This window comes from Dipteris shenzhenensis, chromosome 20 (genome assembly GCF_047967505.1).
Source record: "Dipteris shenzhenensis isolate YYH24624 ecotype China chromosome 20, Dip_SZ_1.0, whole genome shotgun sequence".
In the NCBI taxonomy this organism is placed as follows: Eukaryota; Viridiplantae; Streptophyta; class Polypodiopsida; order Gleicheniales; family Dipteridaceae; genus Dipteris; species Dipteris shenzhenensis.
Window position 1 is genome coordinate 3,828,051 of NC_141615.1, and position 19,409 is coordinate 3,847,459.

At 49.3% G+C, this 19,409-nt stretch overlaps 1 protein-coding gene across 4 annotated transcripts in view; it reads right to left on the minus strand.

The window, feature by feature from the left end:
* LOC147889145 (uncharacterized) overlaps positions 1 to 19,409 on the minus strand; it is a 187,051-nt gene that overhangs the window by 56,507 nt on the left and 111,135 nt on the right. For all 4 annotated transcript variants that reach the window (XM_087391349.1, XM_087391347.1, XM_087391346.1 and 1 more), the window contains one exon: positions 8,333 to 8,446. In XM_087391349.1, coding sequence (XP_087247475.1) covers positions 8,333 to 8,446 — 114 coding nt within the window. The remainder of the gene's footprint in view (positions 1 to 8,332; positions 8,447 to 19,409) is intronic.

The following is a 19,409-nucleotide window of genomic DNA, read 5'->3' on the forward strand; positions in this document are numbered from 1 at the left end:
TCCATACTCTTCATGAGGACAACCATTTTGTCCTCGTCGTCCAGGGAACACTACAGGTTGGAAAGTTGTTGAACAAGAGATTGCATTTTTGCTAAATGTGCACTCAAGATATCACTATCCTCCATTTTCAATTTATAAAATTGCAACTTCAAGAAAGCCTTGGAGTTTGTGATTTTGTTACCAAAAAGATTCTCGAGATGCACCCATATCACATTGGCCGTTGATTTGAAGTCGATGTGATGAATCAAAGTATCATTGAGGCAAAGTCCGATAATAGAAATAGCTTTTGAGTTGTATTGCTTCCATGTCTTGAGTTGTCGAGGATCAAATGTGGGAGCGTCAGCCTCAATAACATCCCATACATTTCCTTTCATGAGGAGCAACTGCACCTTAGTTTGCCAAGTAGGGAATCCTTCCCCCTTGAACTTCTCCACCAGCAATGAGGTTGAAGAGAGAGAACCCACTGTGTACCTCGGAAAATGGCAACTTCAATCTTCAGTTATACGAGGAATGTATCGGGCTGTTTCAGCACTTTAGGAGCAGGAAAAGGGATGAAATATGAAGTGTAATTAGCAGTATGCTGGAGCGGATTTCGAGAGCAGGAGCTGCAGCAGTAGACGGCATCAGATGGTGCACATTTCAAGGGCAAATGGCAGGGCAGAAACAGGCTGAGAATGGCCAGCACTAGCAGGCAGAAGTGCAGGGAAAATGAGGCAGAATTAGAAGCAGCAGCTGGCACATATTTCAAGGGCATTAGGTGGCACAAATGGCGAGAATTTCGAGGCTGCTGGCAAGGGCTGTAGCTGGCAGGCAGCATGAGCAGCAGAAGTAATCGTGGTCAGCACCCACACGTCAATGTAGATCAGCTCCAACAGCTCCATGGAGAGGCTAAGGTAAAGAGAATCTCTCTAAGAAGAAAGAGATGGGGAGAAAGGAGGGAATGGAAGGGAGCTCAAACTGGAGGAGAGGATGGCTTCCATTTGCGGGCTTCCCTCATCCTCTACAGTGAGCATGGAGAAGGGAAAGGTAGGAAAGGAAGCTCTGATACCACATGATGGAACTAGATAGGAGACATGCTAGGCTAGGCTAGATAGCAAACATAATGAAAGGGAAATAGAAAGCAAAAGGAAATGAAATGCTAGAAAGAAATGAACAACCAAAGGAATGTCCTTACATAACCAAAGAGGCTTAAAGCTTGATTGTTTTGACAAGTGGAAGTACAATGCCTTTATACGATAGGCGCACACACATACACACAGAGTACCAAATGTATATGAGATAACTCCCAATATGACACGTGGCACTCCTAGACACCTAGTACTCTAAAACTCACACTAGGACTCACTAGAACATACCAAAACTGACTCAACTTGACTCCATGATTGCATCGACTCTTGCTTGCTTCTTTTGATTTCAACGAGCCTATCTACTACATATTGGCCATCATTCTGATTGCACCCTCTAGCTAAGGCTAACCCCATGGTTGAGTTGGAGGCTCGACCCACCTTGGGTGGGGGACCAAAAGAGGGGATTGTGAAGGACTAAGGGGGTTGGAGCTGTGAGGGAGAAAGGAGTGGAGCGAAAGAGGGGATGGGGAGTTGCACAAGGGCTAAGTGGGGGATTAGCCGGGGGTCGAGGTGGGGGGGGGGTGTTAGCAAAAGGTTAGCCAAGGGTTAGTGATGGGGTAGTAGAAGGCTCCAGATGTTGACTTGTGGCTTAGCGGGGAGGCTAAGTGGAAGTGAGGAAAGAAAGAAAGAAAATTCATTAACATCTATGAAAGACCGAAGGGCTTATGAGACTGAAAAGAACTCGACGCAATTAAAGCTAAGGGATGGGGCCACTGAAAATAGTCACCCATACACCAAGGATGGTGTCCAAAAGAAGAAAATAAATGTATACAGCGTACTACCACTACAAGAGAGAGAAGCCAAAATGTAAAGGGAAAAAATGGGATGCCACTAGTTGTCACTGCCAAATCAGCTATAGATCCGGGTGACTAGAGCCATATATTCTGTCTATGGGACTTACTCCATTGGTTGACTTAGGATAGACAAGATGATCTCGTCTGGCACTCGCTCTCAATCAGGTGAGGCCATCGTCTAGAAAGAAAATCAGTGAGATGGATCATTGTTGTTGATTGTTAGCCTCCCTCTCCCCTCCTTTCTGGCCTCCGGGAGGAAGCTCATCGTTTGACATATGCGAATGTCACTCCCGTGGTCTAACTCTCCACGTCAAATAGAGACGACATATCTACAGACCTCAAGTGATGTCCACCTGAGGTTGAGTCTGTCAAGTCATGTACTCTTCTGGTCTTTGCTACATCTGGTCCCTTGTTGCCCTTTGTCATCCTGCTTCAACATGTATCCACTTGCTTGGTACTATTTCTTTTTGTTTTTCAATAGTATGCTTATTAAGAAATGAAATGTTTTCCTACTGTTCAGTTACGGACAATGGGGACTAGGTCTAGCATTTGAGGGTGGAACCCCTTGCTTGGGGTTATGGGCATTAGTGACCCACAAGAGTGATGGCCTCTCTTTGAGAGGGACATCTGGAAACCACACCCCACCTGAGTACCCAAACATGGGACCAATCAAATGCACAGATTGCATACCGACCTAGGAACCATTCAAGAGAATGTTCCTTGAGCTTTGGGTGTGGGCCTGGCAGCATGCCAAGAGTAATGGAGATACAAGATAAGACGACAAACAAATGAGCTCAGTATGGCTCAATTATGACCTTAGAGTACGTCAATAGATAGTCTAAGCTGTTAGGAACCCGTGGGTGCGATCAGAATTGAATTCTGACAACTTTGAAATTTTAGGGTTTTTTGGGAGTGACACGTGGCAGACTGCCACATGGAATCTGAGCTGGCAGGTCAGTCCACCTGTCCCACACATGTGGCAGCATGCATGGCAAGTGGCAGGGCATGCAGGCCAAGTGTTTGGCCCCAAATCTGGTAGATTTGGGGCAGGTTGTGGGCTGTCCTCTTTGGGACTGCAGCCCACCAAAAATCTGGGACAAGTGTCCACCTTCCACTCTAGGCCGGGGGGGGGGGGGGGGGCTGAGCCTATAAAAGAAGGCCTCTCCCCTTCATTCCTCACATGAAAAATTCGTCACTTTTCTTCTCCCTCCTTTTGGATGATGCAGCAGAACCTCTCCAGCTCCTTGGGTGCAACCAGCTTCTCCCCAGGCCATTCTCTCACCTCAGCAGCACTTTCTCTCTCTACAACAGCACATTCTCTCTCTACAGTTCCAGCCCCTCCTCTCTAGAAATCTGCCCCCTCTCAGCTCTTCTGGAACAGCAGCAGCATCCTCTCTCCTTCTCCTAGCCTGGAGCAGCCACAGCCCCTTTCTCTCTCCTGCTGTAGTCTTTCTCTCTCTACTGCAGAATTTCTCTCTCTACTGTTCCAGCCCATTTCCCTTGCAGAAATCTGCCTTTCTGTGTACCTCTGGAACAGCAGCAGCTCCTCTCTTACATCCCCTCCCTTGGGATCAGCATTGGCACTCTCTCTCTACAGCTATCACTCCATAAAATCTTTTTGTCTCTAGCCTACAGGCTGTTTTTCTAAGCTGTTCTCATTCCAGCCCCATTTCCACACTCTCCTCACCCAAGGTAGCTTCAGAGGCATCAAGGACTTCATCTACAAAAGGGTCAAGTCACGAAGGGAGCCTGTATTGTCAAGTTTATCTCATTTACAGCACTATTTCATGTTGTTTCTACTATCTTTCTAGAAACTAGTGCTTGTCTCTAATGTTGGATGTAAGTGGTGATTGTTGCAGGCTTCTTCCTTTCGGATTGGGCAAGCCAAGAGTTGAAACCTGAGCTTGAAGTCCTCCTTTTTGTTGTCTACCTTGCACATATGCTCTTGAGTCTTGTATCTAGGTCCTAGGTTTTCACCAAGTTCATCAGTTTGGAAGGTGCATTGCACCTTGGTCTTGTATCTCCATTTTCAAGAATAAAGTGAGCCTGGATAAGGAGGAGGCCCCGTCTCGGCCCCTCAATCATATTGCATTTTCCAATGATGTCACTTTGTGTTTAAGCTATATAAGTCTTAATTCCAGCTCAATTGCAAACTCTTAAGTTCAAGTATATGTGTTTGGCAACTCGCAATCATCTCATTCAAACGCCTCTGCAAAATCCGTTGTCTGAATTGATAGAAAGCACCGAGTAGTTTACACCCTTGGCTCGTGTCACTAGAAAGAAATTCCATGATCATCCTCTGGCTAAGCTCTGACAGTCTACCTTTGTGTAGATCTCTCTGTCTCTGGGCCTCAAGGAAGAAAACAGCCACACGTCGCTGATTAGGGAGTGCAAAACCACTGCTGAAAAGACAGTGATGCTGTCCACGGATCTCATGGTACACATGGCATTTGAATGCAAAATGATCATCTATCTCAGTCTCCTAAATATCACAGAAAGTGCAGATCCATGTTTCACATGGAATGCCCTCAGTCCACTCTGTCTTCACTCCTAGCCTAAGTGAACATACTCGAGAGTAGAGAAGAAATACTTATTGACTCTAACTCTCATCTGGACTCCCGTGCATGAAAGGCATACTCTGCTCTCTGATCCAACAAAATCTGTTAATGAGCCCTTGCTCCAGCAAGGCGCTCCCGAATCCAAGCATCATGGTGCTTCTTCTGCTCTTCCCTCTGTAAGGACCCCAACTGTTGGAGAACACCAATCTCTCGTTTAAGAATCTCACGTCTCCTGGTACCAGCAACCAGATGGTAAAAGTCACTGATATCGAAGAGGGCTGCTGCCATATATGAAAGGGAGGGCACTCCATTTGCATGTGAGAAACCGAAATCTGCAGAGCTTCCTCTGTGAGGTCCTCCTCTGCATAAAGGCCATCAGGAATCCGAATACTGACAAATCGTTCTCTCAAGTGCAGCTCTGAAACCATCAATACCACCGAAAAGTGACCTGAAGTGGAAACCCCAAGGGCAATGCATACTGATCCTCCTCTATCCAAGACCCAACCATCAACATAAAACTGGTCAATTTGTGCATGGATAAGCATCTACGGGCTCTTGTTTGACCAAGAAAACAGGAGTGACTGCGACTGAGTGTGAAAGGCATAATTAAACCAAGCATCTTTGCCATTAAAACTAAAAAGGAAGGCATCTCAAGCTGCCCTCTCTAAAGGGTGGATGCCGCTCTCTCTTCCCTCTTTTTTTATTTAAGGGTAACTCCACCATGTTGAAGTCCCTTCCGATGACCCAAGAATCTGCTATGGGGGCCAAGGAGAGCAACTCCTTCCGAAATAGGACACGATCCCCTCTGTTATTGGGGGGTAGAGATTGAGGAATCCAACTTTATGTCCCCCAACCAAAAGAAGAATTCACTGAGCTCTAGGGGGAAGGAAAACTCTGTGTCCAACCACCAAGGGGAAAAACAGTCCAAAACTTAGACGCAAGTACCTCCCCTAGTGCCCAAAGCAGGTGACCAAAATGTGTGACCTGAAAGTAATTTACTTGGCTTGCACAATCTCTGGCATCCAGTTTGTGCTCCTGAATGAATAAGACATCAATGAAGCCACCAGCAACACCTAGATTAAGCTGATTCTGGATCAGCTGTTTTTGGCGGCGATGAGGGATGCCACCAAGGCCCTGTACCAACTAACAATGCCCATCGACGGGAGGATGGAGCATGGAACTGACCTAGTGGCAGAAATAAACCCCTCAATGGGGGAAGACCTCCTGCTCAACGAGCGAGGGAGGGAGCCAAGTGGCGGAAAATCCACTGGAGTAAGTACTTGTCCACCTGATGAGGAAGATGCCCTGTCAACAGGGACCCAAACCACTGTGTCACCAAAAGTAGAAGGCACAAAGTCCTCTGAGAAGACTGTGGAATCTGCCAGGGCTGCGAAAGAGTCCCTGTGAACCAAACCTGACATAGGAATCCCTACGAAGGCAAGCGGATCAACACTGTACATAGCCCCTTTCCTGAAGGAAAGAGCTGCTTTGAAATGCCATGATCCTGGAAAGCTGCGAGGGCCTCTCTAGCTGGCGAATTATCATCATGTGCCTGGTCAAGGGGAGGGGCTACCACTGAGTCAGGGGGAGGAGCTGCAGCCAGCTGAAGCACTAGCGTCCTGGACTGTGTGAGGTGCAACATCAGTGGGAGCAACTAGAACAAGAATATCCAAAGTCCACAGCTAGACGATACTCCTCTAGGATCTCTATGTAGTTGGAATGGCTGTCTTGCAATGAGTTTTTATCTTCGAAGCTAGAACAAAGGGCCAAAAATCTAAGGAGACGAAGATCATGCCGAGATCCCATAAAGGGAGAGCTTGCTAAAATTAGGGTTGGGCTTACGCAAGAGAAGAGGTAGGAGAGGGGGCCACCAGGGGGGAGCAGCTATCGCGAGGGAGTTTGCAGTTGCAAAGGAAGCACCAAGGAAAGAGATGCATGGGTGACAGAGGAGGGGGCTATGGTGAGGGAACTCGCAGCTGCAAAGGAAGCACTAGGGAAAGAGATGCAAGAGGTGGAGAATGAGGCGTGGAAGGAGGGCGAGTTACGTGGGTTATGACAACCAAAGGTTGGGGGTTGTTGAATATGAGGAAGGCAGAGAGGGCTGACTGAGAGGGTGAGAGCAGAGAGTGAGAGAAAGCAAGGCATCAGGTAGAGGGGGTAGGCAGGAAGAGACAAGAGGAGGATTAACCCTTGTGGTTGTCTAAACCTATATAAGAGGATCCTGAGCACTAATCTATGGCTGCACCTCTGAGGAAGATCGAAGAACTCCTCCCTTTCAAGGGAGGCCCAATGCTCAAGTCTGGTCTCATCTAACTGATCTTCTTATGAGGAGGAATCTGTCTAGGATCTATCCTCGCCTATCGCCCACAACAAGCCCATTGTTTGTGATTCTTTGCTGCTCTCTTGCCGAGTCTCTTGCCTTTCACTCCGGTCCACACCCCTTTGATGGGGCAACTAGACTGAGGAGGTTGTGGCTTGCAACTACTTCGGGGAGGACATGTCCTATTCCCCCTCCCATCCTACTCGCAAGGGGACCGGCAGCTCGCAAAGCATGGGCAAGCCCTAGGGGCAAATGGCCAATCTATCTACAGTGCAATATCAACCCTCTACCTCAAGACCCCACCGTCTATGTTTATTAGTAACACCTCCTCGGGGAGGATCTCTAGGTTGTCCACAATCAACCAAACCTTTGGGGCTCCATCATCAAAGAGTACAGAGACCATTGTAGTTGAAGTCTCTAGAACAATGCCAAAATAGAACCTAAAGGAGGACAAGCTCGCTCTGTAGTCCTTGGGAAGGCTTAGGAAATGAAGCGTAATGGGATACTTTGGAACAAGATGCATCATCTCCATGTTGTCTAGTGAGAAACCATTGCACTTGAGGATGAAGAAAACCAAGCTATATTAGACTCTGCTCCATCAGGGCCTGACTAGATCTAGGGCTAAGCTTGCCTAGATCCAATCTCAAGCCTGCCATCGTGTGGGGTTGAGGCCTACGATTGAATAGCTTTTTGTACCTGCTGTCTGTCATCTTGGGAGTGGGAAATCTGGATGGCTGAAGGTGTTGAGGGCGCTGCCATGGGAGGCACTCTGTGCATGAGAGCAAGGGGTCACCTTCTACGAAGCCCAAGTCAGACAAGAAACAACCTCTGGTAGCTTTGTGAAGAAAGAGAAAGAGGGAAGAGAGAGCCCCCTGCAGCGGGGGGCGCACTGGGGGGTATACTTGTCACAAGGCTAACAAAGGAGAGGCAAGACAAGGGGAGTGTTGGCATGAGACCACCTCAAAAAAACCAGCTAGATGTAGAGGAAATACCACCAAAATGGGGCAATGAAAAGCCCAAGGTGGGCAAAAAGCCACCCTAAAAGCTGTGAACAGCCCGGGTGGAAAGGGAAGCCCAGCTAGGGGCAGCCAGCTAATGCTGGCATGAACTTGAGGCATAAGATTCTTTGGCAGTAGGAGTCGCAAAGAGGCGGCAGAAATGGAGGGGGGCCTGGGAGCCTAAGAAGGCCCTAGCTCTAAGCTACATGAAGAAGGGTGGAAGACGAAAGCCCAAAACGGGCTGAGCAGAGGGCGGAAGAGAGCAAGGGGTGTGAAAAAACATCAGAGGCAGGAAAGGAGGACACAGGAGGTGGCAGAGATGGTGAGGCTAGCAGATGGCAGGAGCAGGTCACAACAGCTCATGTCTTGAGCACACTAAGAAACAGTATGAAACTTTTGTATCTTGGATAGGGAGAACAACTTTTATGTGACTAAATTCTCATTCATATTTTACCAGCTCTTGGTGCTATTTCATGTCCTCAAAAGTAAAACTGCCAAAACACAATATCGAGTCCAACATTGCAATCATACTCACTAGTTGGTGTCATTGCTTCATCCTTCAAGAAAGCCTTGGCAGCATCCTTTGAGCCATCTTTTGGAAGCGCAGATGGAGCTATTGAAGGTAACTGCCCGAGTCCATAGTTAAAGCCTATAACAATAGATGAAAGTAGCACAATGAGAAATAGATAATTTTGTCTGTTTCTCCTACCTTTGTCCATAAATTTTATTATTAGAATGTGGCAACAAAATTGGGTGTAGCAGATACATGATTGGAAAAAAAAGGAGCCGCCAAAACTAAGTTACTAAAAGCCTTATAACTAGCACAACTTTTAATTTTTGTTTTGTATTTTAAGGCTACTTTTAGATTCATTTAACCTAGCAAATAAAGATTTTAAAAAATCTCCTACAACAAAAGATGTAGTGTATGGAACGCAACTACATCACAAACTCACACAAAGGGTAGAGGAAAGTATTCATGAATACATTAACCTAGGCTCCAAAATTTTTAAAAAGACACGTATTAGTCCTATGTATTATTTTCAACAATAAAGACCAAGCATTAAAGTGTAGTACACCCTTCTCCAAGTTTGATATTTTACCCTAAACTTTTCTCCAGACACGTCTTCCTATGCACAGGAGGTCACCGCAGAGGGACATAGTCCATATGAGATGATACATGATGACATCGCGGAGTTCTCTAGGCAAGGAGATATCCTCCTGCTAGGAGACTTCAATGCACGGACTGGAGATAGATAGGTGGGTCTGCTTGCCTTCACAGATGACAGAGATCCCCACATAGTCCCGGAGCTAAATGCAGTTGAGCTAGGAATACTGAGACACTCCGCAGATGCTCCACAGGTGACAGGGTATGGACGACATCTACTTGATTTGGGGGTAGTCCATGACTTGATCATCTACAACAGTCTCAGAGATGGCCATTGTCTGTTGGACTCACTTGTTTCCCACATGGCAGTGGGTCAAGTACATTGACTACCTACAAGGCCCACTAGCCCTTGTATCACAGATACACGATTTCATTGTACCCCCACCCCCACTCGGAGCCGACCACTCATACATGGCCTTCCATATCCTTGCCACTATGCCACCCATAGGGAGAGCTCCCATCATGCATGCACATGTCCAGATCCACTTTGACCGTGCCCTCGATCCAGTGTACGTGTGACACTTAGCGAGAGCACTCCCATCCCTACTTGAGGATGACATAGACCTCGCACATGCCTAGGACGCCCTTGTCTCAATAGTACAGAACGTTGCCACCAGATCCTTTCCCACGACCCGGAAGACATCTCAAAACCCTTGGTTTGATGCTGAATGCAAAGAGGCGAGAGCCTATCTCATATGAGAACAAACCTTAGGGCATCCAAGGCATAGTGGAGTTTTCGACGAATGACACACCGCAAAGAGGCGGGCTTTTCTCACACAAGATGGATGTGATTTTCAGATCTTTTTGAGGAGGAGACCCGGTCATTGGATGGGGTTTCCTAACGTAGGCATAGTCACAACAAAACGCGTTTCTTTGGGAAAGAAACGTTTCGAAACATTTCTCACATTTCAAAACATTTCTATCCCAAAGAAGCGTGGCCAAGGGTAACATGCCATGTATATGTGGGACATATTTAGACATTTTTGGCACTAAAAAGTACAATCAAGCGTTTCAAAACTTCTATTTTTTTTATAAAAACGTTCTGAAATGTTTCACGTTTCTACATTTCGAAACGTTTCTAGTGACTATGAACGTAAGGGAAGTCACTTATCCCCATCATTGACATGTCCTCTATGATGTCCAAATGCAGACATTACCAGACATGCCCTCTATGCCTAGGCCCACCACTTGTCGATTGTTTACCACACAAAATGTGCCGTCTGCACTCCGTCTACTACACAACCGAAAAGCACAGGATCATGAGGACCTATGGCCTAAGCAATTTGCACATGGACAGGAGGTCTTAGCTTCGATCCTAGCACACATGTTCAACCAAGCTGTTTGTCAGGGCTTCCCACCCACCTGTAGCACCACCACTATTGTAACGATACACAAAGCCGACGACCCTATGAAGACTGGGAATTACGGCATACTTTGGCCAAGATTTATGGATCGGTTTTAGAGAGGGAGCTCAGCAGTCATACAGAGGCTTGAGGGCAATGAGCACTAGGACAGGTAGGATTCCGGAGTCAACATTCTACCTTAGACCACATATTCACTTTGAGAGTTGTCATCGAGGAGGTGAGATTGAGACACCAAAAAGTCTACTCATGCTTTGTAGACTTTTGGAAAGCTTTTGACACAGTACCGCGTTCCCGCATGGTCAAGAGACTACAGGAGATGCAGATTCCATAGATGTTGATTTGGGGTGTGGTGAGCTTATATGAGTCAGTTAGAGGTAGAGTATGTGCCCTAGGCGGTCTATAGGACTAGGTCGAGAGCACGATTGGAGTGAAGTAGGGCTGTCCACTCTCACCGACCCTCTTCAGACTCTACATCAATGAGATCACATCTTTCATTGATCGCCTAGGAGGCGAGGGTTCCGTCTTGGGTGACCTTATGATACAGATATTGTTATACGCTTATGACATGGTCCTCATATCATCCTCAACGGAAGGGCTGCAGAGAATATGCATGGGATCCAAGAGATGATTGATTTGTAATAGACCCCAATAAGGAAGCTCATGAAAGATCGATAGCCTCTTCATACCACGAGGAGGTTTCTCTCCATTTGCCCTCCAAGCCTGGAATCCAGTCACTTGCCTTCAAATATGGTGGTGGTGGATCAAGCTGACCTTCACGCGCGAGATGGTCCAGCAGAAGGTATCAAGCATGACCTTCATAAACCATTTTCCTCATATGTTTGGAGTATCGTGCAAGTGTAATCTTCATTCTGTTTTTCCACCAGGGAAATATTTGAAAGAGGTGGGCCCGAGGAAGCAGCTATGTAAGCTGTGAACATATCATTCTCATGAAGGGGTGGGCAATCCACAGATTGGGGCAGAATCCCTCCCTCAAATACCTCCTCTGATGCTGAAGTGGCCGATGGAGCATCTCCTCGAGAGGGGCTCCCACTCCCGTCTCTGGTCCTGTCTCTGCCTGGGGAGGCCGAAATGTGAAGTACACCCTGGGATGACATCTCCTGAGAAAGCCCGTGGGAGTGGGAGTCGGGTCCCGGAAGATTCAGGTCCAACACATGGTCCAAAACATGGTCAGAGGTCGCCTGAACTGTGGTGATGACTGCATCGGTGAAAGTGGTAGGGAGTGAAGACGAAACAGCTGCAGTCCTTCGTAACAATACACCTGTCGAGGAAGTCCCGGGTACAACAATCGTCGTCACTGGTACAACAGGAGGTGTACCTGGTGCAATCCCTCCCATTGAAAGTCTGGAGATCGCTGGAGAAGCCTGGACAAGTGTGACTGATGGAGAGGCAAGTCCTGGCACGGGCACGACTGATGGAGATACAAGACATGTCACTGATGGTAACCCTGTGGCACCGGTAACAAAATATACTAAAGAAGCTCCGGTGCAGACTTCATGAGGTGGCGCTCGCCGAGGTGTCCTCCTGAGCGAAAGAGGAGAAGAGGCAGTCCCGGGGGAAGGAACACTGGAAGTGACAGTGAACAATGTGGAAGAGGGGGTGACAGGAGGGGAGAGAGATGATGAAGGGAGGCGCCCTGTGACAATGGGAGGAGGGTTGGCCTTCCACTGATGAAGTAAGAAGGTGAGGTGGGGCCCACAAGTACAGGTATATGTGCCCCGACGCTTGCGAACTGTGTTACGAAAGGCAGAGTAGAAGAGTGAGGCGAAATCATAGGGAGTGACCGAGAGAATGGAGTCTAAGGCAGAATGGATTGCCTTGGTGATGAAGAAGTGGCCTGGGGCAGAGTAGAAGTGCGTGAATAAATACCTCGCTAGAAGCGCCTCTCGGCTGTTTCCCTCGAGAACCTTCTTGCACTCATGTCCTCTGCGATGAGTTTTACAGGTAGACAAGAAGGACATGAATGTGGGTGAGCCGGTGTGAGGTGGCAAAAAGGGAAGCGTGGGAAGACAGAGATATGTAGATACGAGACTAGGAGTGAACATGTGACGAGAATTCAAGAATCCGAATGTGTCTGTTGCAGAGTCATAAGACTGAATGAACGCAGTACACATTTGGACGTCCACCTGGGGAAGTGTGACATCATCAAACTCCATGAGAGACATGCGAGCTATCTCATCAGGTGACAAGATGCTAGACAGCTTGAGTGTGGGATCGAGGAAAGGTTTGAAAACCACCCGAATGATCGAGGAGGATGAAGCTGGGGGTGGAAGATCACAAGCTGTACTTTGTGGGACCAAATCACCGCCACCGTTACTGTGACCACTGTGCCCACTGGATGCCTTGGATGGTGTTTTGATTGTACCTGTGGGGGGCAGATAGTCAGAGCCTCCATGATCTGAATCAGAGGAACTCGAAAAGGGGGATAGCTCCTCATCCGATATGATAGTGATCCTGTTGGAGGGAGGTGAATCTGCAGCTGCTCGAGGTCGTTTCGAAGTGCTCTGTGGTATAGACCCGGCACCCAGGTCATCGGTGGTGCGTTTGCCAAGTGATGCCATGGAAGATGGTCCTGATCCTGTTTTGTGGCCTGCCCGAGCCCGATGGAAGTCAACGAATAAAGTATCGCGGGGTAATCTGGGTTTGTACTTGTGGCGAGGGGCACGGGTAGGCATGAACGATGGCGTCGTATGCAGAGGAAAAGAGTACGGAGGGGGTGTCGATGTCGAGGTCTGGAGAGGCAAGGAGGGAGAGAGGTGTTGATGTCGAGGTTAAGCCCGGAATCTGCTACGAGAGAATTCCTTAGCAGAGCCACCAGTGCAGGCCCATGCTTCGATGGAGAGGAAAAGAGTGAGAAAGGGGTGTCGGTGGAGAGGGAGAGCAAAAGGACGGATGTAGACTGATAGGGAAGGAGGGGTGACGAGGGGGGAGGAGGGGGGCTAGAGCAAGGAGGGGAGAGGGGGTGATGCAGAGGGTGTAGAGAGGAGAAGGGGGGAGAGTTGCTCCAGAGAGGGGGACGTAGGCAGATAGAGGGGGGGGCTGCGCAGGAGAGAGGAGGGGCAGGGTGGTGGGTAAAGGGAGAGCGGGGAGGGGCTGTTGCGCAAGAGAGGGGGAGAGGGCTGTTGCGCAGGAGAGGGTGAGGCAGGTAGAGGGAGAGGGGGGAAGAGGTTGCGCACGTGAGAGGGGGAGGGCAGGGTGGCGGGTAGAGGAAGAAAGGGAGGGGGGGGGGCTGTTGCGCAGGAGAGGGGGAGGGGACTGTTGCGCAGGAGAGGGGGAGAGGGGAAGGGTGGTGGGTAAAGGGGGAGAGGGGGGGGCCTGTTGCATAGGAGAGGGGGAGGGGACTGTTGCGCAGGAGAGGGGGAGAGGGGAAGGGTGGTGGGTAAAGGGGGAGAGGGGGGGGGCCTGTTGCACAGGAGAGGGGGAGGGGGGAAGGGTGGTGGGTAAAGGGGAAGAGGGGGGGGCCTGTTGCGCAGGAGAGGAGAAGGGGGGAAGGGTGGTGGGTAAAGGGAGAGCGGGGAGGGGCTGTTGCGCAGGAGAGGGGGAGAGGGGAAGGGTGGTGGGTAAAGGGGGAGAGGGGGGGGCCTGTTGCGCAGGAGAGGAGGAGGGGGGAAGGGTGGTGGGTAAAGGGGAAGAGGAGGGGGCCTGTTGCGCAGGAGAGGAGGAGGGGGGAAGGGTGGTGGGTAAAGGGGGAGAGTGGGGGCCTGTTGCGTAGGAGAGGGGGAGGGGGCAAGGGTGGTGGGTAAAGGGGGAGAGGGGGGGGGGCTGTTGCGTAGGAGAGGAGGAGGGGGGAAGGGTTGTGGGTAAAGGGGAAGAGGGGGGGGCCTGTTGCGCAGGAGAGGAGGAGGGGGAAAGGGTGGTGGGTAAAGGGGGAGAGGGGGGGCCTGTTGCGTAGGAGAGGGGGAGGGGGCAAGGGTGGTGGGTAAAGGAGGAGAGGGGGGGGGTTGTTGCGTAGGAGAGGAGGGGGGGGGAAGGGTTGTGGGTAAAGGGGGAGAGGGGGGGCCTGTTGCGTAGGAGAGGGGGAGGGGGCAAGGGTGGTGGGTAAAGGGGGAGAGGGGGGGGCTGTTGCGTAGGAGAGGGGGAGGGGGCAAGGGTGGTGGGTAAAGGGGGAGAGGGGGCCCCCTGTTGCGTAGGAGAGGAGGAGGGGGGCAGGGTTGTGGGTAAAGGGGAAGAGGGGGGGGCCTGTTGCGCAGGAGAGGAGGAGGGGGGAAGGGATAAAGGGGGAGAGGGGGGGGGCTGTTGCGCAGGAGAGGGGGAGGGGGCAAGGGTGGTGGGTAAAGGAGGAGAGGGGGGGCCTGTTGCGTAGGAGAGGGGGAGGGGGCAAGGGTGGTGGGTAAAGGGGGAGAGGGGGGGGGCTGTTGCGTAGGAGAGGAGGAGGGGGGAAGGGTTGTGGGTAAAGGGGGAGAGAGGGGGGCCTAGACAAAGGGTGGAAAGAGAAGGTGTTTGTAAGAGAGAGGTAGGAGTTGGACAGAGGGTGGAAAGAGAAGGTGTTTGTAAGAGCGAGGTAGGAGTTGGACAGAGGGTGGAAAGAGAAGGTGTTTGTAAGAGGGAGGTGGAAGTGGGACAGAGGGTGGAAAGAGAAGCTGTTTGTAAGAGAGAGGTAGGGAGTTGGACAGAGGGTGGAAAGAGAAGGTGTTTGTAAGAGGGAGGTGGAAGTGGGACAGAGGGTGGAAAGAGAAGCTGTTTGTAAGAGAGAGGTAGGGAGTTGGACAGAGGGTGGAAAGAGAAGGTGTTTGTAAGAGGGAGGTGGAAGTGGGACAGAGGGTGGAAAGAGAAGGTGTTTGTAAGAGAGAGGTAGGGAGTTGGACAGAGGGTGGAAAGAGAAGGTGTTTGTAAGAGAGAGGTAGGGAGTTGGACAGAGGGTGGAAAGAGAAGGGTTTTGTAGGAGAGAGGTAGGGGTTGGACAGAGGGTGGAAAGAGAAGGTGTTTGTAAGAGAGAGGTAGGGAGTTGGACAGAGGGTGGAAAGAGAAGGGTTTTGTAGGAGAGAGGTAGGGGTTGGACAGGGGGTGGAAAGAGAAGGTTTTGTAAGAGAGAGGTAGAAGTTGGACAGAGGGTGGAAAGAGAAGGTTTTTGTAAGAGAGAGGTAGAAGTTGGACAGAGGGTGGAAAGAGAAGGTGTTTGTAAGAGGGAGGTGGAAGTTGGAGAGAAGGTAGAAGGAGAAGGAGTTTGTAAAACAGGATGAAAAGGGGAGGCCGTAGTTAGAGAGAGAAAGTGACACAGAGTGAAAAAAGGGAGGCCGCATTTAAAGGGTGGTCATTTAGAGAGGGATAGTGGCACGGGTGGCCAAGTAGACTCCGCCACTTGGGATAAGCTTGGCAATGAAAAATGGACCTGTCCAACCACTCACAAACTTAGGTTTGTGTTTGAGAAACTTACTGGAATACAAGAGTACTAAATCTCTGACTTTGAAATTTCTTTTTCTGAGGTTCCGGTCATGCCAAGCTTTTTGTCGCTTCTGCCAAACTTCTCGAGCGAAAACTGCTTCACGTCGATGCTCTGCCAGTGCTTCCAAATCCCACAAGCGTTCCATTGTGCAGGCTTCAAGGTTGTCATTTTTTGTCTGGAAGAATCCTGTGAGTGTCAAGATGAAATTCATAAGGCATAACGGCCTCCAGTCCATAGACCAGCTCGAAGGGTGAATACCCAGTACTCGCCTTGTAAGCCGTTCGATAGGTGAATAAAGCAGCTGGAAGTATGTCGTCCCAATCGGCTAAAGAATTTAGGCAAAGTCGATGCACGATCCCGCACATTGTACGATTTGAGCTCTCAGCTAGACCATTGGCACGTGGGTAATAGGGAGATGAAAATTTGTGAACTATTTGTAGCAGGTGAACTAGTGCAGCAATGGTGTCATTTAGGAAGTGAGACCCTCTATCACTTATCAACTCAACACTACAACCAAACCGAGAGATGATCTGGTCATATAGAAATGTGGCTACTACCTGGGCAGTACAGTTCTTGACTGCCTTGGCTTCGACCCATTTGGTTCCATAGTCGGTGGCAAGCAGAGCATACGTGTGGCAGGAGAGATGGGTCCAATGAAATCCAATCCCCAGCGATAGAAGGGAGGCACCGGAGTGAATGGTTTGAGAGGGAGGTACTCACGCCTTGTAGGCTTGGGGCCCGCTTGTTGACATGAATCACATCTAGTCACATGAACATGGCAGTCGCGGAAGAGCTTGGGCCACCAAAACCCTGCTCGCATGATCTTACGAGCAGTAGCATCTGAGGCCATATGCCCTCCACCTATGCCAGCATGTGCCTCTTTAAGAATGGATTGTGTCTCGTGCGAAAGCACACACCGTCTCAAGATCTGATCCTTCCCGAGCTTGTACAATTGACCTGCAATCAACTTAAAAGGAGCAGCTTGAAGGATCCGTTTGCGTTTCTCTGTTGGAGTTAATCCTGGAGGAAAGCCACCTGTAGACAAGAGGTGTACTATGTTGGCATACCATGGTGGGAAGCAGTCCACCGCAAATAGGCATTCATCACGTAGTGCCGTTATTCCGAACAAGCCCGCATCGGGTAAGTCATCGGTGATACCACTGGCTGGTTCCCCGGAATGTAACCTGGACAAGTGGTCTGCAGGTTGATGCAATCTCCCAGCCCTCACCACAATGTCGAATTCAAATTCTTGAAAAAGAAGAATCCATTTGCTTATCCGGCCACCAAGAGTAGGCTTATTCAATAAATACTTAAGAGCTTGATGATCAATGATGATCACAAACTTGTTGCCCAAGAGGTAGTGACGATACTTGGTCATGGCATAAACCATGCCGAGGCCCTCCCTTTCTGTGGTACTGTAATTGCGTTCTGCTCCATTGAGTTGTCGACTCGCGAAGTAGATCGGCAAATCAATCTTGGTATCCTGGTTAGGTTGAGCCAGTATAGCACCTACTGCCCACCCACTAGCATCCACATGGACATGAAAAATTACATCCCAATCGGGCTGCCTGAGGATGGGGGCCTTCAGGAGGCGATGCTTCAGATCATCAAAGGCTAGTTGTTGTGGGGTGGCCCAAACAAAAGATCGGTCTTGATGTGGGAGTTCTGTCAGTGTAATAGCAATGTCAGCATAGAAACGTATGAACCTTCGGTAATATCCTACATGCCCTAAGAAGGACTTTATCTCTTTGGGTGTACGAGGGATGGGCAATGAGATGATCACCTCTACCTTTGCGGGATCCGTGGTCATGCCCTCAGCAGAAACAATATGACCAAGGAGAACACCTCGGAGTGCAAGAAAGAAACATTTGTCAGGGTTCAAACACAAGCGCACTTCTCTGCACTTATCAAAGACCCATCTCAACTTATGTAGATGATCATTTTGTATGGCCGGATCAAGATGGGAGGCCAATTTACCATTAAAAACAGAGAAGTCATCTAGAAATACCTCAAGAAACTTGCCGATATTCTCTTGAAAGAGTTTGGTTACAAGTCGTTGAAAGGTTGCCGGGGCATTACATAGTCCAAAGGGCATCATTCGGTAGGCGTATGTTCCCCATTGAGTGACAAAGGTGGTCTTGGGCTGATCCTGTTCTTTCACTCGGACTTGGTTGTACCCGCTATATCCATCCATGAATGAGTATAAAGCATGTCTTGCCACTGTCTCCAACACTCTATCTGTGAAGGGAAGGGGGAACCTATCACGTCGTGTTGCAGCATTCAAACTCCGATAGTCAACACATATTCTAAGTTTGCCGGTCTCTCTTTTGGGTACAATGACAATTCCGCTAACCCAATCGGAGTAATCCACTGGGTAGATTAATCTTGCTTGCTCCATTTTCTGTATATCTGTTTGGACTGCCTTGCCGTAGTTGGGATTCATGCGGTATGGACCTTTAATCACAGGGTCTGCATCTGGATATAAGTCGATGCTATGCTCCATGAAATCAGCGGGCACCCCCTTCAGATCCTTGTAGGACCAAGCAAAGACATCCACAAATTCTTTAAAAAGGTCGGTGACTGCAGCTAGAAGATAGTCATGTTCCCAGACCCAAGTGGCTAACTTCAAATGCCTGGGTTGGTCCTCACTTCCAATGTTGAGATACTGCCAGTTCCGTGCCTCATCAACAGGGGCAATGCATTGGGATGTTGAGGTACTTGGTTCACCCATTCTCAGTCCTGTATGTGCTAGAGTATCTTCAAGGGGAAAGTCCCCCTCCATTTCTCTCAACCAAGATGGGGGGTAAGTAATTGGGGGGTTCTCAGGCATTGACTGAGATGTAGAATCAGTAGATGTTGCAGATGTTGTGTGCCTTCGATGCCTCGGTGACTGTTTCAGCATGCCCCGGTAAGGTAAGCCTTCCACCTCATAAGTGGTTTCCGGAAGGTCTTGAATTGAGGGGTGGTCGGCTTCTGATAAGAAAAGGTCAAGCAAAGTGAGATCGGCCATGTCCTCACCTCTGTATCCGGTATGCACCCTGGGTCCGCCCAAGACCTCAAGCTGTTGGTGGTGATTCTCCTCAAGTTCAGCAATGTCTATGTCACTTTCTTCTAAATCACTACCACCACCAGTCTCTTCATTAGTGTTCCTGTCTTCTCTATGACCATCATTGCACTCAGCAGTACCATGGTTGTACACCGTAGTACCATGGTTGTGCACCATAATACCATGATTGTACTCTGGAGTACCATTGGTGGGTTGTGCAGTACTAGCCTCGTCCATTGTAGATCCTTCATTGTATCCTATAGTATTGTCAGCATCATTTTGACCAATGTCCTCCATGTCGGCCACTGGACGATCCTCAATGTTTACTGCAGTACCATCATTGTCCTCAGTACGATCTGTGGTGTCCACTGTAGTACCCCTAGTGACCATTCTCTTATACATGTGTGGACAATTGCAAAGTCCAAAGGGCATCCTTTCGTAAACTAGTTCAGCCAGACCCTGTCGTTCTGAGTGGATTTCTGATACTGCAAGTAGGTGTTCTTCTTGATCTTCTTGTTGGCATAGTTCCACCATGTTGACCGCTAAGGAGCCCAGGGCTCCCATCCAATCCAAAATGACAGCCTCCTCGTCTTCTTGATCAGCCCGATCCAACAAGTAGGTCAAACTTTCAAATCC